Source organism: Rhodnius prolixus, unplaced genomic scaffold (genome assembly GCF_049639745.1).
Source record: "Rhodnius prolixus isolate KJV_2025 unplaced genomic scaffold, Rpr scaffold_7, whole genome shotgun sequence".
NCBI classification, from domain to species: Eukaryota; Metazoa; Arthropoda; class Insecta; order Hemiptera; family Reduviidae; genus Rhodnius; species Rhodnius prolixus.
The window spans coordinates 36,218,869-36,246,059 of record NW_027411582.1 but is presented as its reverse complement, the minus strand read 5'-3'; the positions used below and the strand labels follow the sequence as shown (position 1 = coordinate 36,246,059).

The following is a 27,191-nucleotide window of genomic DNA, read 5'->3' as shown; positions in this document are numbered from 1 at the left end:
CAATTTTTTGGTCAATTTTATTTCTTTTAAATTTTTTTCTTTTTACTTTTTTTTTGTTTTTTAGCACATTCACCCATTTTTGAGGCCAACATTCTTGGTAAAAAATATTGTCTTATTTAACAACTTTTTTTTTTCTTCAAAAATAAAAAATAATAATTAAAAAACGATATAATATCGGCCATTTTTTTTTTTTTAACAACGTTTTTAAATAAATCTCCATGGGTGAGGTTTCCTTATTTACCACACTTGTTAATTTTTCTTCTTTAAAAGTTACGCACTGCAATATATTGTTTGTATTTACTTTATTATGTGTTATATATAATATTTCATTACGTATGTATAAAAAAAAAAAAAAAATTTCTTTTAACATGCAGCCCTCAACACCATGTAAAAATCGCTTATATACTTGTAATTTTACTTTTTTAAACTTTTTATATTTATATATTATATTTTTTTTTTATTTATATATATATATAATTCAAATATATTTCTCCCCTTCTCACTCACAGGTCAGTCTGTTATTTTATAAATAACAAATTATATAATATTTATAACATGAAAATTCATTCATCCTCTTTACAAATCAAAAAAAAGGAATTAAAAAAAAAAAGAATTAAGACAATAATAATAACATTAAAACACAAAGAACGAAAACAAAACGGAAAATCCCGAAAAGTGTGTATGTTGTTCCCCCCTCCGTAATTTAATAATTATAATTTAAAAAGAAAAGTGTACAAAAATAAAATTTTTTTTTTTTTTTTTTTTAACAAGAGGCCCTTCTTTTTTCTTTTTTTAAACAAAAATTCGATGTAGTAGAGATGGGCATTTGGGTTTTTATGAGGGATTTTTTTTGTATGCTTAAAACGCTTTGAAACCCTGAAGCGGCTAAAATCTTCTTTTCAGCTCAATCAATGGCAGCCCCTTAAAAAATGACTAACAAAACTGTCAATGAATTTATTGACAGCTGTCAACTCTTAATTACATTTGATTACCTATTTTATTAAACTGATGTTACAAACTTTTACGGAGGCAGCCGGTGAATTCCTTAATCAGTTTCCATCCCTCCCACAAAGATCCTCTTATAAGTTAAATAAAGAAAAACAAAAAATGCATAGAGGAAGATAATTTATGTAGAGCCTAGACAGAGGCTCTAATGTTGACCATAATTTGAAGACAAGAAGGCACAAAAGTGAAATAACCCGAGAGATTGTTTCAAATGTCTTCCAGCTTATGGCATGAAGTTCTTGGGGGGAAAAAAAAGAAAAAAAAAAAAATGTCATAGTTATGAAATCTACGACAAGCTGATGACGAGATTGTACAATAACTCAGAAAAATTCTTTCTCTGTTTTAAAAAAAGTTACAAATACACAAATTTTATAAACCTTTTCAAAAAGTTTGACTAACAAACTAATGGATTTCCCTTCATCACAACAACTAACACCCTTTTTAAGCATTTAAAGCCCACCTGTTGTAACTTGGCCACATTTTTGTCTCTGTATGGTTTCGCAACAAACGTAAAAATAACCTTAGGTTTACAAGCATCGCAACATTAGTAAGTCTCTTTATCATTTTTAGTTAGTTAGAAGTATCTCTCCTCTCATTTGCTGAAACATAATCAGGAATTTTTTTTCCTCCCCTACAGTAAACAGTAAAACTTCCAGTAACGGGACTTATAATGAAATGGAGGAGTCATCTGTGGCTTCAATCTTCATTGGAGGATGCAGTCATACAGAACACGATTCAAAAAAAAGGAATAACCATCACGTTCCGACAACAAATATATTATATGAACTTGTAGAAGTCACAACCACGTTATAAATTACTACGTTGCTTTTTATAAAAATAGGGCCATTGTTTGCTTGATCTTGAATTACTACTAAAGGAGTCCTCTTTTAAATTATTGCACGGTCTTTATTACAAAGAATGTAGGTGCATTTTTTTTTTTTTCAAGTAAATAAATTAAGTAAATTAAATGAAGTTGTTCTTTTTTTTGTTGTTTTGCAATTTTTTCTTTTTTTGAATTTATTTTTTATAATGTATTTTACTCTTTTTTTTTTTGAAGGGTTTTATTATTTTTTATTTAATTGAAGTGTACAAGTTACGTCCTTATTGAATAGCCAATAGTCAAAACCCGATTTTTTCATCAGCAAGCAGAGGGAAAAGTTCAAAGTGACCTTTATTTATTTATATTTAATTATTTTTGATTGTACGTAATAAAACTTTAACTTAAAAGTTTTTTTTTGCTTTGGAGAGGGAATATGTTTTCAATGTTTTGAAGTTGTAATATTTTAACAGTTAATTTAAAAAAATTTAAATAAAAATCTCATAGCTGAAATATAGAAAAAAAAACAGTACAAATATTGTACAGAGAGAGATGCATTTTAATATTGGTATTTACTATTTTCTTTATTATTCAAAAAAAAAATTGGGAACACCACGCGCAAAATATTTTAATAATAAATAATGATATGAATTGAAATTTATTTTAGGTTAAAATTAATTCAAGATGAGCAATAAAATATCGTAGAAAAATTGTTTTTGAAAACTTTCCCTTTCAAACAAAAATATTTATAATTCACAGAAAAATTGCATTTGATTTTTGGCTTAGCTAAGCCCTACAAAAAAAAAAAATCAAATTACAGTTTTTAAAAAAAAAATTTATATGGGATTGGCTTGGAAGACTAGCAATCAAATGGCCTAACGCATGGTGTAATTGTCTTAATTTCCATTAATTATCTAAATTGGAAAATGGGAAGTTATTGTATTTTATTTTGCAATACAAATAAAATATAAAAATGCATCCACAAGTGTACATAATACATCACTTTTTCTTTTTAGCCATTATGTTTATTTTAATAAATGTATTAAAAATTTTAAAAAAAATTAAAAATGAATCAGCTGCAATGTACTTTAAGGATACAAATTTAGGCTAAATAAAATAGCTGATAGAAAAACAAAAATTTACGAATCTCCCTATTCTCTGTTCTTGATTTTTATCATTTTTTTTTTTTGTTTTTTGTTTAAATTTAATATAAGACGGAAATAGCAAGGGAGAAAGACTACCGTCTAGGGCCCCAAGATGGTGCCGGTGTTGTACTACCTGCAGAGACTGGTGCACCAAACGAAGGAAATTCCTGTGTGGAAGCAGTGTCCGGTGCTTGTGGTTGTTGTTGGTGATGATGATTGGACGACTGTTCCCATGGTGCTCCTTTTAGAATAAAACCAGCACCAGTTCCACCGCTGGCGGCGTTATGGCCACCGCCTCCATAGTGGTGATGTTGACCTCCTGCACTACCGCCGCCGCCGCCGCTACCACCACCACCACCTCCACCGCCGCCTCTTTCAGAGTTCTGTGTTGACTGGGTTATCACACCACTTCCCCAGGATATTGCACGTACAGCTTCACGGGCTTCTAGTTCTTCAACATCTTGCAGCTGAGGAATTAAAACTGATTTTACAATTTTGTACAAAATGCATTCTTTTTTTTTTCTAGATAGAAAAAATTTATTTAACAATTGAAGGTGTACACATATGTACTTAGGAGTGCCAGTATAAATACTATGACCTCCAGCTAATTACATAAATTTTTACAGAATATAGTATAAAAGTAGGTCATGAGGGGAAAAACAATGAAAAACTCCAAGGAAAGTTTTACTTCAGGGAGTCCTTAACTCTCCTGTGTGCCTGTGCACCGTGTCCAAACTACAGTCCCCTATTAGTCTGCACAGGTGGTTATGACTTGATTCACACTTACTGAAGAAACATGCTTTTGTTTTTTAAAAAAAAAGAAGAAATACCATTAGTTTAGATAAGTAGAGAGACCATGTTACAATATCAAATTCTTCAAGCACTGAAACCAAACCTGCATGTTTATTAGGAGAAACCTCACCTTTTAACAACTGATTTAGCCCTTTATTTTTTTTTAATATTATAATAACGACTACAACGCTGTTTATACTGGACATAAAAGAGACCGTTTCCTCTTTTACATGCTGCGCAAGTAATGAAACAAAAATCCCATGTAAAATGAGAGGACATCCTGGAGGAATGCCTGACATCGTATAATATAATAAACAAAGCGAAATTAAATCGACATAAACGATATTTCGTAAAGTTATTAACTACGATTTTCAGATTCCAGTCTATAAAGTTTTCTTTACATTCTTAATTTGAAAACATATTCAATTCTTTCTCGCATTATGTGCTTCGTAAAAACCGTACATTCCATCAATGTGAGACTAGATGCGAAGAGACTACCCTCAGTTCCTTCACAGAACTGCCACAAAGCGAATACTTTCGGAAAACCTATTAAAATAAATGTTATAGATCAAATCCTCTTTGAAATGTAAATAGTAAGATTAGAGAAAATCATAGAAACAATTTTCGACAAATCTCAAAAAAGTAAAACACTTATCTACAAAGTGGATTTCCGGTTGTCAAAATACTACCAAGTTATGACTTTATAACACGCTTAAATGCCACTTAAAAGGACGAAAACTGTTACAAACTAAAAAAAAAAAATCGAAAAATGCAGTTCTGGTTGAACGATTTTGTTTAAACATCCAAGTCAGTCATGTCGTACTGCTTGCTTGCTATTTGTATTACTACAATCCATGAAATATGCTCTCTATTGCCTTACACTGTAGATTTGAAGAGAATAAATTTTTTTAAAAGCTGGAAGTAAATGCAACTTGATGGGAGAACGTCGGATATCTATTCCTGGTCTCACGTCAATTGTGGTCAATTTTTCAGCAATAATTGTTTGGAACATAGAACGTTTATTTTAGTCAGTATACTTTAGATTTATTATATTTATTTTATAGTCAATTAATTTTAACAAGTTTGCCTGGAATAGTTCAATAAAATTCCCCAAAACCATTGATCTAAGTAAAAAAACGAAAGGTTTTTGTTTTAACTTACGTATTCTTCTTCCAGGTTTAGCAAATGGTCTTTAGCATTGAAAACGTTATCTTCTTGTCCAACCACCGTAACTAAATTCGGATTGGCGGAGTTTGTTCTAGGAAATCTGATCTCTACTTGAAATTTCTCCATAATCTTTTTAATGGACCAGCCACGAGCACCAATTAAACGAGAATGTACCCGTGAATCAATTTCAAATTCTTCTTTTGTCAAACCATCCTAAAGAAAAAAGAAAAAATTAATGTTTTTATTAAAAAAAAAAGAAAGCTCAATATATTGATATTCATTATATTCACTTACCAGTTCATGTACAATGGCCAAAATGTCTTCTTTTGCTGCATTCGCTTTGTCTTCATAACCCTGTATGGTTATAATAGATTCATCAGGGTCATCTCTTCGTGGGAAGTTTATCTGGACACCGTGTTTATCTCTAATCTTGCTGATCACGCTTCCTCTTTTTCCAATAATCTTTGGATGATAATCTGGATCTACTTCCAACTGTGAATAATGAAATAAAAGTGATAAAATTTAATAGAAAATGCCAATAACAGAAAGAAAAGCTGATGTGAGCAACTACCTCACAACTTTCTCTTTCTGATTTGATTTATTTAATACGGGGCATGCTAACACCTGAGGTCATTGGTGGCCAGCGACTTTCTCCAGAGAACTGCCCTGCTCCGGACAGTTAGCCAATATACTAGTAGGGCTTAAAAATTAACAAGAACCAGGCTAAGAATCGACCATGATCAGGACTTGCATTGAATCTTAAAATTCCCACCTCATCCTACACGAACGATAGATGGATAAAGTAACCCCATAAAATCTATTCTTAAGTAAAATAAAAATAATCTATTCAGAAAACTCAACTCCCAGTTTCAAGGTTTTTGGCAAAACTTTAGTAAATCGAAAGTAATATTGAAAGAAAACTTGTACTTCTTGCGATTTTTTTCAATTTCGTGATCTCTTTCTGCAATATGTTTTGAGGGATTATTTCTTATGATTTTTCGTTTTTTGGGCTACTGTCCTTTTTCAAAAAGAAAACCAAACCAAAATCGGACGCAAAAGTCTTAATAACCAAGACTATTTCCTGTGAAACCATACTTTCGCAAATTAGGCGCAATACAAATACTTCTAATCAATGGTACTACTACAACTTACAGTTAATTTGAATGATTTCAGACGTCTGTCTTCCTTTTCTTCATCAAACTTCCGCATTTCTTCTTCAATTCCTCTCTTTGCTTCTTCAACAGCAGCCGGTGAACCTCTTATCTAAATTAAATAATGAAAAAGATTATTCATTAGAGAATGGGACAAGCTTTAATTTAGTTTTGCGAGATTACCACTTCCCGAGATGTTAGCAAGAAATGTGGTATTTAGAATTATATTCCTTTCCAATGGAAGAAAAAATAAACAAGAAAAATTCGATTGAGGACAATTCTGAGAAAAGGGGAATAGTGTACATTGGATCAAACGTTTGGAGTTTACACGCTGCAATTTCCAACGAAATATTATTATTTTAGGAATATAAGAATTACCTACTCAACATAATCTTAACGGAGATGAGCTTAAATTTGTCTTGTTTAAAAACTATTTAAATAAGACTTACGACTCCAAGAAGAAGTTGTATATTTAAATTCCTGCTCTCATTACAGCAAAACTAGAAATGAGGATCAATACGTCGAAGCGGTTCTCGCTCTACATCTCAGATGATTTTTGTTTTTTGCTAGCAGCTACAGAGACTACAATGCTATTGATTTGTCCATTTACCCTCTGACCGTCTATCTATCTCAGCATTTATAAACATAATACAGTAATAATTTTTACTCTCAACCTACTCTGATAAATTCTTGCTGTAGATTTGCACCTGGTACATCGATATATACTTCATATTGGTTCATCATATCTTTAACATTTTGTCCTTTAGGTCCAATGATACCACGATGATATTCCAACGGGACGTCCATCTGTAACATTGAATCACTTTTATTATTTGATCTAACAATAAATAAATTTCAGCGAAATAAAAAAAAATCAGAAGTTACAACACAAACCTCAAACACAATTGGTTGACTATCAATCAATGCTTGACTTGCCAGTTCACAATTTTCCGCTTTCCCAGTAATTTTGATAATATTTGCTGGATTTGGACCTTCACTATCACCATTTACCATTGGTTGATTTTCATTGAAGTTATTTTCCAGATTTTCATCGTAATATCCTTGTCCATCGTCCATGCCTATAATATTTATTTTTTAACAAACAATTAATATAGTTAATGTTTAATTTTTATTTAAACATTAACAAACCTCTTCCAGTATTCCTATCAGGAAATTTGATTTTAACATCAAACTTTGCTTCTATCTGTTGAACATTTGATCCTTTTGGTCCCATAACAGCACGATGATTTTTCTGTGGGATCTCGCATGTGATTGTAACACGTTCCTTAAGATCTTTCACAATTTCCTTTTTTCATTAAAAAAAAACAAAACACCGATTTAAAGAAATTGGAGATACTGATAGGGCAAAAAATTAATTTATAACCATCACTTAAATTACCTGTATTCTATTCTTAACTGGATCAATTAACGAAGGTGGTCCTTTTATAGTTACTTTATCAGATATAACTCCACTTCTGGGAAATGATATGGTCACACCAGCGAATTCTTCTTCTAGTTTGTGCAATACTTCACATCGATGCGCTACAAAATGTTTATGATGTCGTTGTTCCACAATCATCTCGCATTCACGAACATTTTCCTTAAATTTATGAAGTTTTTTTTTTGTTTGAAAATTAAGAAAATCACTAACAATCTATGTGTTCAGGGAATAATTAAAATAAGTTGATCAATAAAAATTATTTGACTTATTTAATTGAAATATGATCGGCGATTGTGGAGAAGTTCCTTAAATACATACATCTTTACATCATCATTCCCATACCAGCCTGCTGGCACAGGTTTCACTTGTTACACCAGAAAAGATAGTCACGAACTTCATACTTAATTTAGTTGATTTATCAATTAAGGTTCATTGTTAATTAAAGGAATTATTTGAGTTAAAAGCAGAAATAAAGGTAGGCATCGCAGAATAGTTTAAGAGTCCACAAAAAGAAGTTTTGATTATAAAATGGATCTATGGAATATAAACTGGGGTATAAACAAAAATGAAAGATTACCGATGAATCTATGGAAGAAGACAACCTGAAGAACAAGAATACAACGATAACTTTGCAAAAGTTTTTTTCACATTTACTGAAGATAAGAGTAGAAAAGAACGACTGAAAAATATATTCTGGGCTATAATACAGAAAAACTGGTTGCTGAAATTTTCTAGCAAACGAGCCGAAACGAATTTCATAGACTATTAATTGTATATATAGATCGATATTTACGAAATTAAAGTCGAATTAGAACTGTTTGCATTCGATTTCTCCAAAGTTTTGAATGCTCTTGTACGGCGTCGAGGCATGGTCATTGACAATTAATATTCTCTACAAGAAACTCGAAGGGTTACCAATCAGATTCTCCCGTTTCCTAGAAAGCCCTAAGGGGTTGTTGCGGTGTGAGGTGAATGGAAGATTGGGATACTATATCTCTGAGCAGAACAGTATACCAAAGTCAGAACCTACTCCGTGGAGAACTTCATCACTTGAAAAAGAAGATCTGGCATAGTGATTTTGAAGATACTTTCGATGGTACGCTGCAAGAGATTAATGTCAATTACCTGGAACTTCAAAAAATCTTACACGCCCCATCAGAATATTTTTTCTGAAAAGCGAAGATAATTTCACAAAAGTAGAACTTTGGAGAAACTTGCGCTTCTGATGCCTTCCGCGGCATCAAGAAATATGAGTGTTTACCATTTGTTCAAAAAAGGGTTACTTCAAGGTAAGCAATACAAATATGATATTAAAAAAAAAAGTCCAAATTTTATTCACACTTATGTCAATTTAAAAACAATGAAATTAATTATAATTTGAAAAGAATCTCGCCACTGTATCACAAATTTGATTAGATGAATTATCTGAAATGGAATGGCTACTATTCGAAGGAATGTTGGTAATTCTGGGCGCAGGAAGTATAGGAATAAATTCGGATGAGGTAGATGTGGATGGATAGGAAACGGAAGATGGATAAATATCTTCAGATCCACGTATTTTCACAGAATGACGAGTCAATTTCCCCATTTGAGCTTCAAATAGTATATCATTTATGAACTTCTCGGCTAGCAATTTTTGATCACTAGTTAAAGATTTTAGCTTATAAGCCCAAACTTTTGCTAAATCTCGTTCAACATCGCTCTTTGATAATGCTTCACAAGCTATTGCTAGCAGTTGGCTTTGTCGGTCGATTTCAACTTCCATTCTACTTTTCTTGGATTTTAAGCAGTATTCTGGATCTGCTAAGTCGAGAAACGATTGTTGAAGAAGAACACTTTCTGGATAATCTTCCATTTCTTGTGACGAGTCGTAGTTTTCTTCCTGTAAAAATATGAATAAATTTGCAATTCCAGATTCCTTTTGCTGAAAAAGGAAGGGACAATTTCGTGAGGTTCTTTTAGTAGAGAAAAAGTACAAGCGTACTTCAAATTTGTGTGCGGATTCGAGGCTAACTCGATGGCACTTCTATTCGGACAACAAAGATCCAGTAAATTTATCAAAAATTTATAATTCCAACAATAAATAAGATCTGTTCAAGATTCTGAATTGTGTAATATATGTTTTTGATTGAGTTGCTGATGAAGTTTGTTTGCAGCAAGTAAGATATGCAACTCTCCCAATAAGAAACACAATCTGTATTATTTGGCAAATAGCAACATTTGATACAATTACAATATATTTCAAGGTGTTTTAGTTCAAATTTCAAGAAACCTAATTGACCGACATACGAAAAAAGCAGTCATGTAAAATCATATGGCTTGCAGTCTAAGCAGAAATATAGAAACTATCTCGAGCGCAGTTCGAATGCTCGCCTCCGTTTCTGTCCTCCTCCATCATAATTTTCCTTTTAGTTTCCTGATCATACTGCAAAAAGTCAAGAGTTTCGTCTAAACAGGGCAGACAGTTGTTATGAAAGATTTTTCCATTTTCAGTTCCTCAAACCCAGCTAATGTCTTTGTCCAAGTTTCTCCAGCAGTAAAATTTATTAACTCTTGAACAGATATTTTTGTCCAATTCTTTTCTAAGTCTTATACTTCAGTAAGATCGTGGTTTTCTGAAATTTCAATTGACCACTAAATGATGAATTTAATTTCGAACAAACTCAGAAACATCGATGTTTCCATATTCTCCTTCTATTTTAAGATTAACAGATAGATTACACTTAACATCACAAAACCTTGATATATAACTAAACACTGAACACTTTCGATGATAAACACACTTAGTAATTTTCATAAAACCAAAAATATGGAAACCTTCCGCAAGTTCTAAAACAAATAAGATGTTTGTAGAAATAAAACTGTATTGAACTTGCGAACGACCTACACCTAAAATTATGAATTATCAGGCCATTTAAATATTTAATTATTTATCATTTATATTGTTATTTTATTATTATATAATTACATTATTGTTGTTAGCATTGACAAGGGTTAGAAGACTAGTCCCACATGACCTCATGAAGACCTAGACAATAAACTTTTGACCTTTTCATTTTTTTTAATGGATCTATACTGGAAAGTAATCTCATAGCCCAAGATAAGCAGATCTATTAATGCCCTTTCATAATTCTACTAATTTAATTGTCAAAATGCCCAAAAAAAATGTCAGTAACAGTAATCTTGAGCTTCACTTCTTTACTATAAATCGAAAAGAGCATGTAACTTTATTGTTGAACATCATTAATTGTTGTAAGAGGATTTACTTAATTTAAAACTTGTTTTTTTTTTTGTTTTTTTTTCATGAAAAAAGTCACATCTCATCTCCAGAATGAGAGAAACTATTTCCAAGTTGTTAACAATTCTAGCAAAATTAATGGCTTTTGCGAATTACCTTAAAAACACAATTTCTTTTACTCATTTCAACACTTGGCTTTCACTGACGAATTGTCTTTTAACTAGGCAAATTAACTTAGAAAATAAATGATTTACTATTCAATCCCAAATTCCCAATAACTCTATAAAAAAAAAATCCAGGAAATATTGATAAAAACGATAGATCTGGGAAGAAAGAACGATGAAAAACTCAGACCAAAACTATTTAAATTTTCTTTAAAATGTTGATAAAATTTAGGAACTTTTTAAGCAAGTTTCGAAATATCATTAGAATAATGACAGTTATTTCTAAAAAGACAGCTTTTTCTTAATCTTAAAGTAACCTACTAGGATTCTGGTCACTACCCAACAAATGATGTCCTTCCAATCTAAGGCTATATTTACTTTATGACCACCAGGACAAGATCGACACTTCATAGAAAAGAATTTGTGTAACTTCATTTTTTTTTTAGAAGGTCGAAAGAAGTATTCAAAGAAATATTCAAGAAGGTCGAAATTAATAACTAGGATCTCTTCGGCAGTTTCTCTGCGAGCAATTCGTACAGTATAAGCAAAATATATATATATGTAAATACATATAAACCAATTATAAAAATTATTTAAAGATTACCTTTTTTATTAATTATTCGCATTAAGCAAAACTGAATAGAAAAATTAATTATTTTAAAAACAAAACTCAACAATACCATTTTCTGTATGGCAGCCAATAGTTCAGCTTTCGCCTGCTCTACACCATCCTGTTTGCCAATGATGGTAATCAATTCTTTGTCTTCATCTCTATCCGATGGGAAAATAATTCTTGTACCAGTACTTTCTCGAATCTATGCCAGACAATATTTTTTATAAAATATAAACAGGAAAATAAGTTTATTTATTTCATAATTAATGATATGAAAACACTTCCCTAAAGTTTTTAAAATTAATTTTTTTCTACAATCATTTCAATAATTTAGAAGGTAATAACGTCTAAACTTACACGAAAAGTGTACCCGCTGAATGTCAGGTAACTCATTGGGTTTGCTAAATTTGGATTGACTTGGATTAGCTTTTATGAGTGCGAACATTTTAAAATTGCTAATAACATTTCAATTTAATTTTACAAAATTATTCTGGGTGAGGAAACAATACCATCACTTTTGTATAATGCTAAGTTTACATCTGGGGAGTGGTTACAAAGCCACATCTACTGTAAAGTTAAAAGACGTGTCAAAAATATTACTCGAGGGGGTGTTTGTTCCAGCAATCCGAGATCATCTGTAAAGTGAGAAATGATTCAAGTGTAGATGTGTACATGCACTAGCGAGCTGGAATTTCCTAAATAGTTATTCACATCAACATTCTTCAGCAGAAACTATGGGTTGCAAGAGCAAAAAAAGATTTGATCAGACTAAATTACCAAGTCGTCAAGATCTCTCTGAAGAAATTACTAAAAAAGACTAATCACAGTTGAAAAATCTTGCTTTTTTTTCACTTCAATTAAAAAGAAAATATATTCTCTTACCCTATTAATATTGGATCCAGACTTCCCAATAAGATATTTATGATGTTGTGGATTAGCTCTTACTTCGGCCGTATAGCTGTGCAGTTCCCGTTCGGATGCTTGTTCTAATAGCAGTTGTTTAGCCTTCTTAATATCATCTTTTGGACCACGCAATACAACCTGTCCAAAAGCATAAAACTTTCAATACTACAAATGTCCTATTTTTATTGTAAACATTGAATATTTAAACAAACTTACCTTGTCACTGTTACTATCAGCTGACGGGAACTTGATACTTACACCGCCACATTCTTCAGTTATTGAACGAATCAATTTACCACCCGCACCAATAAGTGAGTTGTACATTTTAGGTGGGATTGATACTTCCTCAGATACTATATTCATCTAGAATTAAGGAAATTAAATTAAATGAAATAACTTTTGAGTACCCTAACAAATTGTCTTTCAAAAATTTCTTCTAAGTACGAATTGTTACTAATTGTTAATTGGTTTCAGTGTTTATTATAAATAAAGTTGAAAAATTCAAGTAGCACCAGAACCTTGTCACACATTTTATCGAACTTCATTAAAATTATTTCAATCAAAAGTAATACGACTTTATCTGGATGAACTCTATAAAGTAGTTGTTTAAGAGATAAGATAATTTATTAAGAATAATTCAAATACATAATAATTTTCAACTCAATCGCATTACTTCTAATGGGAATAGATATTACGTATAATGGAGTAAGCAAAATCATTTTTAAAAAACTACCTGATCATTTTGTATTTTCATGATCATATCGCAGGCTCGATCTACGTTCTCCTTCCTTCCTGTAATAGTGATCATGTCGCTCTTACTTCCTTCAGATGGCATTTCAATAGTTGTATTAGTTTCCTCTCTTAACTTTAAAATAAAATATCAAAACACAAATAAATGAGCTTTTATTTTTCACTTTTCAAAATAATTCTTTTTTAAGATGTGCACACATTTTTACGTTCTTTACCTTCTTTATTGTTGCACCGCCTTTGCCAATGATAAACTTATGACATTGATAAGCTGGCACTTCAATGGAATGACTACTTTCTATTAACTCCTTAACTTTTTTCGTCAAATATCGATGACATTTATCCACTTCATCTTTTGGTCCCCTTAATTTAACTATGTCGCTCTTTTGATCTGTACAAATGGTAGAAAATGCGTATGCTTAAATACGGCTGATTTGTACCAATAAATACAATCAATAAATGGGGTTACCTGTTCATACAAATTGATATACGTGCATTGATGACCCCAGGACTGCGAGTTAGGTAGGGGTCGGATTTCCCTTATTTATTTATATATTTATTTATTTACGAAGAATCAAAGTTTTCCAATATGTTGTAAAAAAAAAAAAAGGTAAAAATAACGTTGACAGACATTTTTCAAAAAATTTCAGCTTTAACAAGTTTAAAGACAAGATTAAATGGCATCCCGTCAGTCTGGTCTGTTTGTAAGATTCAATTAGTGTAAAACTCCTGGATAAAACTTAAAGGCACGAACTTTTAATGCCGCACTCTTCTCGAAACAGAAACTACTACTCTACATGTCTAGTGCCGTTTCTTCTTGTCAAATCTAAAAAAAATGCTTTCCGTTTAAAGGCTCATCCGATGCACGTGTTAACTCAGCCTTTAAATAAAAACAAATTCTAATCTTTATTTAAAAAAATTATCCATAACATTCACATTTAAAATTAAGTTTATTTAAATATACTGTTTAGTCAGAAGGTTACAATTACAACCTAGAAAAATGCATCTCACGGTGTCTAGTGGCGGAAGCTTGAACTAAACTTTCTTATGCAGTCCTTTTCTTTTTCTTTTTTTTAAATTACTTATGTTTGAGATGTTTATTATTATTTTACACGAACAGTGGTTCACAGGGCGTGGCGGTTGGGATTTCCATTTTAACGCACACGATTTTTCAGTACAACAGCTATAAGGACATCATCCTTGACGTAATTTTAAAAGTACTCAATAAGTATTTAGCAATATTTTGCTTAGGATTAACTTTTTTTTAGCGTATAATTAAAATGCTTGGGATTTAAGTCAGGCTGGCTTTCTATTTTAACGAATTTTAATACTTTCTTAAAACTGAAGGTGAAACAATTGATGAAATATTATCTTGTTTAACCCCTTCACAAAAAAAATCTTCCGAAATGCATTCCACTTTTACTGGAATGCCTTAGTAAAAGACCCGATTAAGGAGTTTCACTGAGGATTCCACCCACCAATTTCACCGCTCATGTTATTTTCTAATACTTTGCTGACTTCTAATGGCTTTGAGTGGTTTCCGCGCCAGGATAACAGCCTTCTAATTACGCCTTTGTTCTAAACACTCTTCAATAATCATACAATTTGTATCAATAACAAAGTACAATGTACCGAGAAATAGATGGTGCAGGATATATTCAGGAGACAGGTAACTGTAGATTGTAGAAGGAGGAACGAGTAAGTAAGGAACAGAGCTGGGAGGGTCATGCATGCAAAGAAGGAACTATCACATCTCTCTACCAAAAAGGTTTACGCAAATCGAAGTACCCCAGAACGATAGAGAAGATTTAGGATTTCGAATTTAAAATATTATGTAACAATTGTAATACCTTGTGGCGGAAACATGATGAGTACATTACTAAATTTTTCTTTAGTTTCTCTAATAGTTTCTCCTTTTTGTCCAATGAGAGCTCTATGATATTTACAATCAATTATAACATCTTTCTCTTTTTCAAGTTCCATCTTTGCTATCATCTCTTCTAGTTCCTTTGGTAAAATTATTAAATTATGAGAGGAGGGCCTTCTTTGTAATGCAAAAGTAATTCTTCCCTAAGTTGTATAAATCAACATACCTGTTTAACTGTATCCACACCTTGTCGACTTCCTTCAATTCTAATAACATTTTGATCAGATTCAGAAATATTAACAATAACGCCTGTTTGTTCTTTGAGTCGATTCACATTTGCACCATTTTTACCAATTATATGTTTATAATATTTTGGATCTACTGTCAACGTTGTGTATGTAAGTTTGTTAACCATTTCCGCTGTTAGTTCCTTTAATTTTGCTTTTGCTTGTTCTACTTCTTCAGGGCTTCCTTCTATTGTTATTTTGTCTTCCTTTTCAGTGAATTGAACATGTACCTAAATTTAAAAAAAAATAATAATAAATTAACATAATCTTTACAAAAAGTCATCACTATTCTTAATTATTTTTTTTTTTTTAATCCTTACTTTACTGAGATCCTGTGTTATTTGTTTGATGTTGGCGCCTTTCCTTCCAATAATATACTTGTGTATCCAAGAAGGAGCGTCCACAGTTGCTGCTTGTACACTGTTAGCTTTGCCGTAAACCATGTTCAATGCTAGAAATACAGAAATATCCAAACATTAAATTTAAACGGTACCTGATGTTTAAGTAATTGATCATTGAAGTATTTCACAATCAAGAATCTTGGTGCGATCACTAAAACATTCTCATACCAAACGTTAGTAAAGACGTCTTTCTTGAAAGAAGTTTGCAGCAATAAAAGAGCTTACAATCGAAAATGTATTCATTAAAATAAACTTCCTCTCAACCAATTTGCTTGAAATTTAGAATTTTGATTATTTAATGAATTTTTATTAGTATTATACTCATTCTGAGGCTGTGCATTGCAATTTAATTTCACTTCAGAAGAAAGCTAATCAACCCAAAGAACTGTCTTAAGTAGCATTTTTCTCGAAATATGATAGTTGTAGATCTACGTTTGCTATACGTATAATGTGAAACCGTTTTAAAGAAAATTCCAACTTCACTGTAAAATGTGGTGAGAATATTCCATCAGGATGCTACATTACACATTTTACTTATGTCGATCAGAAAATTCTATGGCAATTTCTCCCAGAATTTTTTTTTCCAAATGAAACTTTCGTTCTGTGGACGAATGATTTAAAAGAAAAATCGGCGGAACTTATGAGAAAATCTCTCAAAATACTGGAAAACTTACTTCAGTAAAGTATCACCACAGTTTCCAAGAAACTAGGTATTTTAAGCAGTACGCCCAGTATAAACGGATTATTTTAATAACTATTGAATCCGTTTGTTAACGCTTCACGTATTGTTGATGCTGAACCATGTATAATTAAAGATTTAATAGATGCTCTCTTTTTACAGTCAGAGTTACCAGCGGGTTTGAATACAGCAAAAAAAAATGATAATAATAAAGCACCGGGCACTGATAGAATTTATGCATTTAAAAATACATTAGTTATATACATTACTAATATGCATAAGTTTTAAAGATGCAATATACTCGTATTCCCTGTTCACAATAATACGAATGTGCTGGGCGAATTTCAAGCAGGATTCATAAGGTCTTATTCGACAGTTGCCACAATATTAGCAGTTTGATGAGTATTGTTAATATTAGTTTTTGCTTTCTTTGTTGACTTGTCTGCTGCTTTTGAAAGTATTGACCGATATTATAAACTTTTAAAACTCGAAATTTCCAGTGAATATATTAAGAAATTTATATTATTGTAGTATAATTGGTATAGTGAAGCCTTAAGCTACACCCTCTACCGAAAATGTCCTTTAATCAAAATTTTCTGAATAATTTAGCCAATAAACGTTGTTCAAAAACATGAGTACAATGTGTACATAAAATCTGAAGTAAATCGTTGGAATCATTACCGAGAAAATTTCAACAAAAAAAATGTATAAATCAATCCATTAAAATGGTACTTCACGTATTTTTATTTTTTTTAAAAAAAAGGATATTCGAGAATTTTGATCGCAAAGTTTTGTTAACTGTCCAAGTCCCCAAAAATGCTTACCACTTCCAAGTTTGTCTTGAGGTCCTCTTAGAGTGATGGTCTCCTTTTGCGAATCCAATGGTGGCATTTCTACGCTCACGCCGGTAAGTTGTAATATTTCCGCAATACCTGTACCTTTTGGTCCGTGGACGTATTTATGCTGCATTTTACTGACTTCAACACCTACCGTAGCATACTTTTGCTCCTTAAATAGAAAACAAAAATTGCATACATCACTATAAATTATTCAATAAGTTCAATAAATTTTTTTTTAACCCTTATTAAATAATAATAAGTAACTTTGGTAAATGTAAGCTAGTTCTACATAAATATTTTGTGAAAATATTCGTTAAAAAATGTTAAATCATGGTAAATTATCAAAAATAGAACATTCCCAAAAAACCTTCTCTTACTAAAGGTTTTCTTAAAACTTGCGATTTTTAAAGTAAATGTTAGTGTCACTATAATAGAAAGTTACTAGGCTTTACTATAGGTTTCTCATACTGAAAAGAATTATATTGTATATGTGGAGGAACGAGTTAGTAAGGAACAGAGCTGGGAGGGTCATGCATGTAAAGAAGGAACTATCACATCTCTCTACCAAAAAGGTTTACGCAAATCGAAGTATGTAAGTCATAAAGGACTTTTGTAACTTGTAAGTTTTCATTAATACAAACCTAGATGGCAATACCGAACAATTCAGTGTAATGGTTCTTTGAAGAGAAATCACCCCCACATCTCCTCAATGCCTTAAAATAAATCTTACTGCAAAAATCTTTCAAACTAAAGTTATAAAAGCTTCTTTTTTAAAACAAAAAAAAAACAAGCTGTTATGATTTTCGAGTAATTCGGCGGAAACCATATCTTTCAGGAAATATTCTTTCCTTTCACGTCATTTTCTTCTAAGTTAACACGTCATCTTACACATTTAATCCTTGATTATTTTACTTAAGAGTCAGATCGATATTTAGCAAATGGTTCTTCTGAAATGGTTTTTTAAAGAAAAGCGAAAAGAAGGCAAAACTTTCCCTTAACCAGAATTATACTAAAATTATTTCAAATAAGTCATAGATCTTCTAGTATGCAATCAGTATACCAAGTTAAAAATCAATGTATTAAAAATAATATATAGTATATTTAAAAAATCTTTTCAGTATAGCAGCACTTTCGGAACCATTTTCAAAATAACCTTTTGTTTGATCGCTTGGCGGTACTAAAAAGAAATAAACATCAATTAAGAACTATCTAAGAATTTCAAGTTTTGAGGTAGGCTTATGAGGAGGGACACGTCTATAGTCCTTTACTTACTTATCCTAAAAAGGTAGTTACCTCATTTTCGTATTCAGTAGACCACAAAACTTCTACCACCAATGAAAACTTAAAATCTGAAGACTTCTATCAAATGAGAAAGAAAATAAGGCTAGTAATTTCATTTTTCATAAAAAAAAATCCAATGCTTACCATTGATTGATACGTTTTCATAATTCTTTCCTTAGCAGAAGCCACTCCTTCTTTTTCACCAGCAATAGTGATGACATCTACTTGCGATGACGATGGTGGTACATTAATCCTTGTTCCAGTTTCAGCCATTAAGTTATTTATATTTTCGTTATAAGCACCGCAGATGAATGGATGGTAAACTTTTGGTATGGTGATACGTTCAAATGCTTTCTTTGACTAAAAAATGAAATAATTAATAAACACAAATACAATTAGGACTTTTATTATTAATGTGGTAAAAGTAAGAGGTCATAACGCGCAGAGCTTTTTTTACGGCATTCCCAGCCTCCAGGCAGTCCTCTCTTTAAAGAAGACGCTGTACATCAACGTGGGCTTTAAGGAGCTCCTAGGTTGAGAAAATAAAAAGGCCAGCAGTGGATTCGAATCTCGCATTACCACCTCCCAACCATAAATTATTATTGTTTTAAATCTATTTAACATAGAAATCAATTATTTACCTGTTCATCTGATATAACTTGAATCTGATGCACAGCTTTTTCGATTCCTTCCTTGGTCCCAGTAACTATAATCTCTTCCGAGGAATCGGCTATTGGTGGAACAGTAATCTTTGTAGCTGTATTCTTTTCCAATTCCTTCAATCTAGTTCCAGATTTTCCCAAAATCCAGCGATGATGCTCTTTAGGAATGGATACTTTTGAGCTAGCCTATAAAATTAAATTAAGCACCATTATTGTCTATTTTTGACCTTTATTTTAATATCCAAAAAGGAATTATATAACTTTTTCAAAGCGTGAAAGTAAATAAAAGAGACTTTTTTTCTTTTAATCATGATTTCTTTCTTATTTTAGATCATGATTTTCCTAAATAATATTTTGCTTAGTGAGTCGTTTACGACTAATTTCACTATTCGTAGAATGCTAGAAAGTCTTTCATCCAAAGCCTTTTGGATATTTCATAACTACCAAAATATCACCAAGGTTTAGGATAAAAATTTGACAACCATTCAGTCAACCTCTAATAAGGAAATAGCCTGCACTTTTTGAGGTCAGGGAAAATAACAGAAATCAGGAAAAAAGGGACTAAGGATTGTCGCAATTTCAGGAAGCGTTCCTAGCTGCTCTTCTTAAGGGACCCGTTTACACTACTGCAATGCCAGGTAGCAACTATGGTAATCTCTCCCTTTTAAAAATTATCAACTTTAAATGACTCAAATTCATTGTTTCAAAGGTCATAAAAGGTCTACTTAGAATCCGCAGCTGGTTTTCTCAGTTGGTTTATGCAAACTGAGGTAAAATACGTTCGCTAAACTAATAGAAAAGATATAGCTTATGCAGGTTTTGTCAGGAAGAAGAAGAAAAATTGGAAATAACCCAAGGATGAATCAAACGGAACGGTACCTGTGTCTGAAATGTGCTTAAAATCCTTCTTCTTGCATCCATTACACTATCCTGTTTGCCAGTCACTAGGAAAGTAAGGGACTGATCCTTACTAGAACTGATTTCAATCAACGCACCAGTTTCCTTCATGATTGCTGAACAAGTCCTCATCGATTCCTTTTCACCAAAACTGTTGTTACTGTCAAATCTACGTTCATCTGCTGGTACACGGAATACCTAGTAATCCAAAAATTCACGTTGAAAGTGCCGTGGTCGAAAGGAAATTCAGTAAAGGACAAATTCCTTTTAAATGTAAATTCTCCCGAAAAAACTATACAAACCTGAGTAATTACGGAGCTTCCAATTCTCATTTTATTGTTCCATTTGCCTAAATCGGTAGCAGGAGCCGAGTTGGCCGATTCAGGTAATGCCGGAAATAATTCATCATATACAAACAATGATGAATTTTCTTGTTCCTCTTCACCTACCAAAGAAGGTCCAGCCATCATCATCTCTGATGTTTGGTACACTTGACACTCCTCCATATCTGCTTGCTGAGAGATTTAGCCAGTCACGCGCCGAGTCTTACAGTAACACTGGAAATATTAATCAAATTAAGAACTAATTGGTAGGGAAGACTTTCTCTTTGATAAAGTGAATATAGCAATATTAAAAGAACAATGATTTTGATTTGTACAAAAAAAAACTTACAAGTTCTATAAATAGAACTGCCCGATTCTTTAAAACAGACTGCTAATCAGTCAAAAGAATATTCAAACAATTAAACTATTTACATAAATTCGAAGAATAAAATCAAACACTAAAAGTGAAGACGAGATCACAAAAAGGTAGTTCAGTCAATTGCCAAACGATCAAATCAGATATACTTAACACTTAAGTAATAACTCCAGAAAATCGATTATTACTAGACCCCGCGAGGAAAGTCTTTGCCAACAGAGCCAAAGAACTCTTGAGGATTGTTCTTTTCGATCCAAAACGTAAGCCATAACTCTTAAATTCTCTATTAACGAATTATTCTCTAAATTTTCAATTGATTTTAAAAAATTGACTTTAAAATTTTCAATTTTAAAGAAAAATTGATGTATTAACTACTACCCCATTGCTTCTTTTTTCCGAGAACACCTTTAAACCTGGTTCGTCCCATTTCTTATGGTTGTAACAAGGAATGAGGTTTCTCTTCGAAGTTGGTAGATAGATTTAAGATTAAGATTAGAAAAGGGACGAGTCCTGTGCCCTACGGCACCGCAGCCACAAGACAGTGCCTTCCCCTTTTTTGGATCTAGTAGACGAAACCTCCCCTACCCAACCTCAAAAAGGTTGAGGACTTTCCCTACCCAAAGTTCCAAAGGTTTCAATCTCGCAACGCAATCGTACAGCTAGTGATTGACAGTGTTTTTATTTAGAGAATTACAAAATTCAATATAAATTTATGTACGTATATACACTATTAGACAATGGACATTTGTCCGTCTGCCAAGTCAAAGTTTATAGATATACCGTACAAAACCATCAAGGAAATCGACTCTATACACTTCGTTAAAAAGCACATCACGTTCTTCTCTTCTAGAAGCTTTATCAACTTGTTCTTAATTGCAGACGTACACAAATTAGTTATAAAAAAAGGGGTATGGTTGCTGGAGAATAAACAAAAATGCTGAACTTAACAAAATTTACGATGGTGCCCTTAAATAGAAACTTTTTTAAGGGAAAACTAGTTCAAATGGCTGGGATGCTTGCCCATACAGGATTCTAAAAAGAATCTTGTCTTAAGGAAACCGAGAAGAAGTTGTAAAAAAAGGATGAAAGGATGCCATGGTAGTACTGAGAAGAATGTGAACGGATAAGAATGTTAAAGGAGGGCTAGAGAATAGTAGGCAATCGCCCGTGAAGACCGTCAAAGAGTACGTAGGTTTATTAATCCTAAGCTCAAGTCGAACTTGGTAACGGATTCTCGGAAGAAAATATATCTCAAAAGGCTGAGTTAGCAGCTTATGAAACCACAGTCACACATCCCAAGCAGCTATGAGGAGCAGACACTGGAAAGATCCTTAGGGTTTAAGAGAGAAACGTACTTCGAAAATTATTTATCCGAAATTATTGGATCGGAAAAAGTTGCTTACATAAAGAAAAAAAAAAAGCTGAGATAGTGATTGTTGGATAATGTGGTGAAGAGGTCTGGTACTATGAAGGTTGTTCTAAGAAAAGCTAGGAGAGTTTTATAAGAGAGCCCTAGAGTTTTTTTTAACAGACTAGACAATGTAGAGGAAAACCTTCGTAACAAAAGAAAAAGAAGCCACTCTGAAGCCGAAGATCTAAATGAATAGGAAAAACTAGTAAAGGAGATCCAGATTCAGCTTAAAAGGCTGTTTTACCGTTTGATAATTATTTAATTTTACTAAGCCTCATGGCACTGGTTTTATTTTGTGCGGAAAGCTTGAAGCTCCATGCTCAACGCCAACTTGGAGAACCTAAGGGTAGGATTTTGAAGTTCTTTCCTCTAGATTTTTAAACCGAAGCACCTCATATAGACCAGCGATGACCAGATGACGAGGCAGCAGTTAGAAAAGAGAAACGCTCAAAATCAAATTATAGCAGAAGAAAAACGTGGATGAAAAGGTCTACTGAAATATGAGTGTATTCTCAATACAAAAGCCATTATATCAAAAAAGAAACTGGATGACAGCCTATAGAAGTGAAGCCCCAGGCTCAATACTGTATGTTTCTGAGAAAGAAGGAGCTACATTAAAGAGAGATGCATAACACTGAGAGTTGGAAAATCCGAGAGATTCATTAGGACGAGGCGCTCAAAAGGGAAAGATGGGTTTGAATGGGCTTGAAACTACCGTATGAAGTCTTAAGACGTGTTGGCTGCCATAGTAAGACGAAAATACTATACCAAGCAACTATGAGTTCACCTATTTCACAAATGTGTCTATAATTTACATGTTTTGTTAAGAAAGATAAAAACACAGATTTTCAATTTATTTGATTGATACTGAATAAAAATTCTGATACTCAAATTGAGTACATCTATTTTGAAAAGGAGCTTTAAAGATAAATTGTTGTTGTTGCTGCCCCTTTAGTACCTTATTGCTGGACTCTCGCGTACTTAGTATCTCTCGTTTATAGACAAAGACACAGCTTAATTAATAAGCATTGTAAACAGCATAATTCGATCTCAACTGCTTAGTTTTTACCATACCTTATGCTTGCTGAGGGACGGTCCCTCAGAGTTTGCAATTTCAGCTTTTTTGATTCAATACTTGACTAAACTATCATAGTTCACTAGTCAGATATTCAAGATATGCCGCTCTTTGCCAAGATTTCGTGCCTTCGGATCCATATTAAGCCTATCTAGAGATTCATTTCTAAATGATATGCTCTGTCCAGTATCTCTAAGACGACGAGTATAGTTCGGTGAGGAATTGGGTTGATTGCCTAGTTTGTATACACCCAGAATTACAGCAATCGCTCAATATTTGAAATTTCTTGCGCTGCAAATCCTAACGTACTGCAGATATATACTATGCTAATTTATGCTGTCGATACTTTATCAAATTAAATATAAACTTTTGTAACTTAAAAATTAAATTCAAAGTTCATCAACAAATAAATTTTTTTCACTTTTAATATTTAAGAAAGAAGTATTAATTCAATTCAGTAAAAAACTTTCTTTTTTTTTTCTTCCTTTTAAATTTAAAATTAGATCTACTGCCCCATTTGATATGAACTGGTCGAATAATACTCAAGTTAGAAAGTTAATCACAAATTGAAAACTATAAAACTTTTTCAAAATTATAATTATTTAATTTTAAGCCCTTATTTTTTTAATTTAAGGGGAAATCAATTTTAATGAAATAATTTAGAACTACTTCCAATTTAAAGTATACAACTTTCTATAAAAGAAGCCTTATAAAAGAAAAAGTCAACAGTTCAATTAAAAAGAAAAAAAAATCCTTTTGTGACATTTTCTATTAATTCTGCAATGTATTAAAAACTTGTGTATAATCGAAGATTTATTCTTATTTTTATTCACAAATATATTGAAAGTAAATACTTTAAACAATATATCTTTAGCAAAATTACTAAATAATCAAACAAGGGAAAATCTTTCATTAATAATAGAAAATTAAGAAGTTTAAACAAAATGTAAACGCATTAATGTATTAGCATAATCATAAATTAGCAACAGTTTTGATGTTACGCAAAATTTAAAAAAAAAAAATGCAACAAAAATGCGATCGGTCAACAATAATTGGTTAAAATAGAAAATAAATTTTTGTCAATTGACCTTGAATCGTGTTTATCGTCAATTTTAACACGTATTTAATGCCAATGGCGTCTTTAGAAGAAAATAAAAATTAACTATCCACTTACAGACGTGAAAGCAATTTATTGGGAAGTAAGAGATGGCTAAGCTAGTGAGTTTTCTTAAAGACTGGAATGGATTGAAATGTGGCATACGGTAAGGGCATATGTGACACGTCGTCAAAGTAGGTTTCACTTATTAAAAATATAAAAATTAAATACTAAGCAAAAAAACTATTATTTTTTTCCATTAACTCAAAAAATATTATCAAACTACAGTTCATGAATCATAATCTATATATTAATAAACTATTACAGAAACATAGGTCATGCAGACTAGACGTATACGTAGTTCTTAGACTTACTGTACTGTAGGCCGTAAGATCCGTCCTGAATTTACCTCCTAAGCAGCCAGTTTTGCTTGTCTCCCTAAAAACCGTTATAAATAGTTAATGAACGTAGGATTCTATAATATTCTTAATGTAAATCCTTAAAAAAAATACGGTTAATAAGCTATACTAAAGTTACTAAAATCTCTTAACATCCTTACCGAATGGCAGACACACACAAGTAAAATACTCTAATACTCTACGCTAGGGGCGTACTGTTGTGATAAATCCAGTGTAGCCAACATTAAACATCGTCCAAATACAATAAATTTCTCTTAAATAAATATTTACAAGGAAAGTTAATAACATTTACATCTAGAATAATTCACTTTAAATGTTATTAATTAAAATTATTGGTAACTAATAACTTTTATTTAGACATTTTTTTATTTCAATTGCGTTAAAAACGGAATTTACTTTTATATCATTAATGCACTACTTTAGCAAAGAAGGTTTGTTACTGTGATATTGTGAAGGTTCAAAATTTCGATACTAATTTTTTTCTTCAGAAATTTGAATAGATGAAATAAAGTGAAAGACAAAATTGATGATAAATGGAATAAAAAAAAAATAGATTTAAACTGCGAACAAGAGTTTCAAAGATCATCTAACCATCAATTTATTTTCGTTTGAATAATTGTCCAGTAAAAGGTTAATACATATATTATAAAATTGCATTTAAACCTTAAGTTATCGTTATAATATTTCATATTGATAGGATTATACTAACTTTCTTGGTGAGATATATTTAAAAAAAAATGAACACTCACTACATCTTACTTTATGCTCCCCTTTTTTACTTACGTATTTTCTTCAAACTTCAATGATTACTCAATCTTAGTGTTCTTTTGAGAGAACACTTTTTAGAGAATCTTTCAAAGTCAATTATCATGAAAAGAATTTCGAACTAAAGAAATTGTGTTAATTGAGCAAATGGTAAATGAGAACAAAAAAGAAATCTCTCAACAAATTCACACGTCCGGATAGAAACTTTCTTCATTTATGGAATTTCAAAAACGTTAAGAATTTCTGTTATACATTTAACTCTCATTAGTACAATACAGTTATAATTCCTACCAATGTCTATACTAACTTTCCTAAAATGTGTCAAAAAATTCTATTCATTCAAGTACGTACGTAATGCACGAAGTATAAATAAAATAAAAATAAAAGCGCTTCATTTCTAGAAAATCTCAAAAGTGAGAAATCAACTGAAAACGTGGTATTCCAAGAAATATTAACTCGAACTTTTAGTATTACAATTTAATCCCCATTAGTTATAATATAGTAATCATTTTTGAACTTAATACGAAATGGTACTTTACAGAAAATTGATACCTCCACTTCACTACCAGAAGCGCTATATAAATATTTCTTTTAATGTTTCTCTCTCTCTCTTAAACTGTCATCAAATGCGCTGTAAGACAAAAGCATGAGTGAAATCGGATTCTCACCAAGGTGATAAATTGACCTATAGTGGTGAATGAAGAGCCAGTCAGATACAGGAAACATAATTGCTATGACGGACAAAAAAGATCAAGCACGGCAGACATTCGTTGATTTTGTGCGTCGTAGCACCCATATTTTTTTGTAATCACATTTTTGACAGATTCAATTAAATTTTACAGAGCCACTTGAATGGAAAGAGCACACAAAGTTTAAAGAAAACCAGGTTCAGGTCTAGAAATCTTTCGAGATTTTAAAGAAAATCATTGTTGCTACTTTCTATAAAGTAAAAAATTAAATTGAATCAATTCAGTAAATTAATATCTCTAGTTAAAAGCTTATGATCTCCTTCAACAAAAAATTGTATATTTCTTTGCTGATTGGTATCATTAGAAATTGCGCTCAAATTGATTTTATCATATATTAAAGCTTGGAAAATAATAAATTTATGCAAGGTTTATCGAAAATCTTATCGGCATGTGGCCTCGGACAGATAAATTTTCATGACACTTCACATTTGTAACAATCATACTTATTCTCTTCTAATGATAGATTTTGATAATATAATGGCGAGAATATCTAGAAAGAATAAGAGAATGTTTATCTAAGATTTGAAAAAACAAGTAGAACATTAATAATAATAATCATTAAAAGCAACACCATTTTATTTTAAAATAAACGTTGAAATTATACTTTATTTTTATTATTAACAAAATTTTAAGTAAAAAACGAAAATTTTATCTTACATCGGATTTTTACTGCAGGTAAGAGAGAAGAGACCAATTTGAATATTGTAACTTCACTTCAACTGATATTAATTGAACATATCGTACCACAAGTTAAAAATAACAATAAAAACTGCTCTTATTTATAATATACAACTTTCATTTTCAAACTGCACTGAGAAAATGAGGTAATCAGTTTGTTTTAGGTCTGTATCTGTACACAAGTAAGCCATAAGTGCTTACAG

The 27,191-nt window shown here is 31.6% G+C and overlaps 1 protein-coding gene across 2 annotated transcripts; it reads right to left on the bottom strand.

The window, feature by feature from the left end:
• On the bottom strand, nucleotides 1-27,177 carry Dp1 (satellite-binding protein 1 Dp1). 2 transcript variants are annotated; one of them, XM_074115211.1, is made up of 23 exons: nucleotides 26,968-27,177; nucleotides 24,752-24,815; nucleotides 20,399-20,653; nucleotides 20,079-20,294; nucleotides 19,179-19,385; nucleotides 18,682-18,897; nucleotides 17,242-17,425; nucleotides 15,658-15,788; nucleotides 15,277-15,567; nucleotides 15,034-15,190; nucleotides 13,402-13,574; nucleotides 13,170-13,301; nucleotides 12,653-12,799; nucleotides 12,416-12,574; nucleotides 11,601-11,735; nucleotides 7,477-7,677; nucleotides 7,227-7,383; nucleotides 6,972-7,156; nucleotides 6,756-6,884; nucleotides 6,079-6,189; nucleotides 5,221-5,418; nucleotides 4,921-5,139; nucleotides 1-3,434 (listed from the first exon to the last, which is right to left on the bottom strand). In XM_074115211.1, exons 3-23 carry the CDS (start codon nucleotides 20,600-20,602, stop codon nucleotides 3,060-3,062), a joined length of 3,927 nt encoding a protein of 1,308 aa, XP_073971312.1. In that variant the 5' UTR covers nucleotides 20,603-20,653; nucleotides 24,752-24,815; nucleotides 26,968-27,177; the 3' UTR covers nucleotides 1-3,059. The 2 variants fall into 2 exon arrangements, with proteins under 2 accessions (XP_073971312.1, XP_073971311.1); XM_074115210.1 differs by lacking the exon at nucleotides 26,968-27,177 and adding an exon at nucleotides 24,937-25,007.
• Nucleotides 27,178-27,191: the final 14 nt, after the last annotated feature.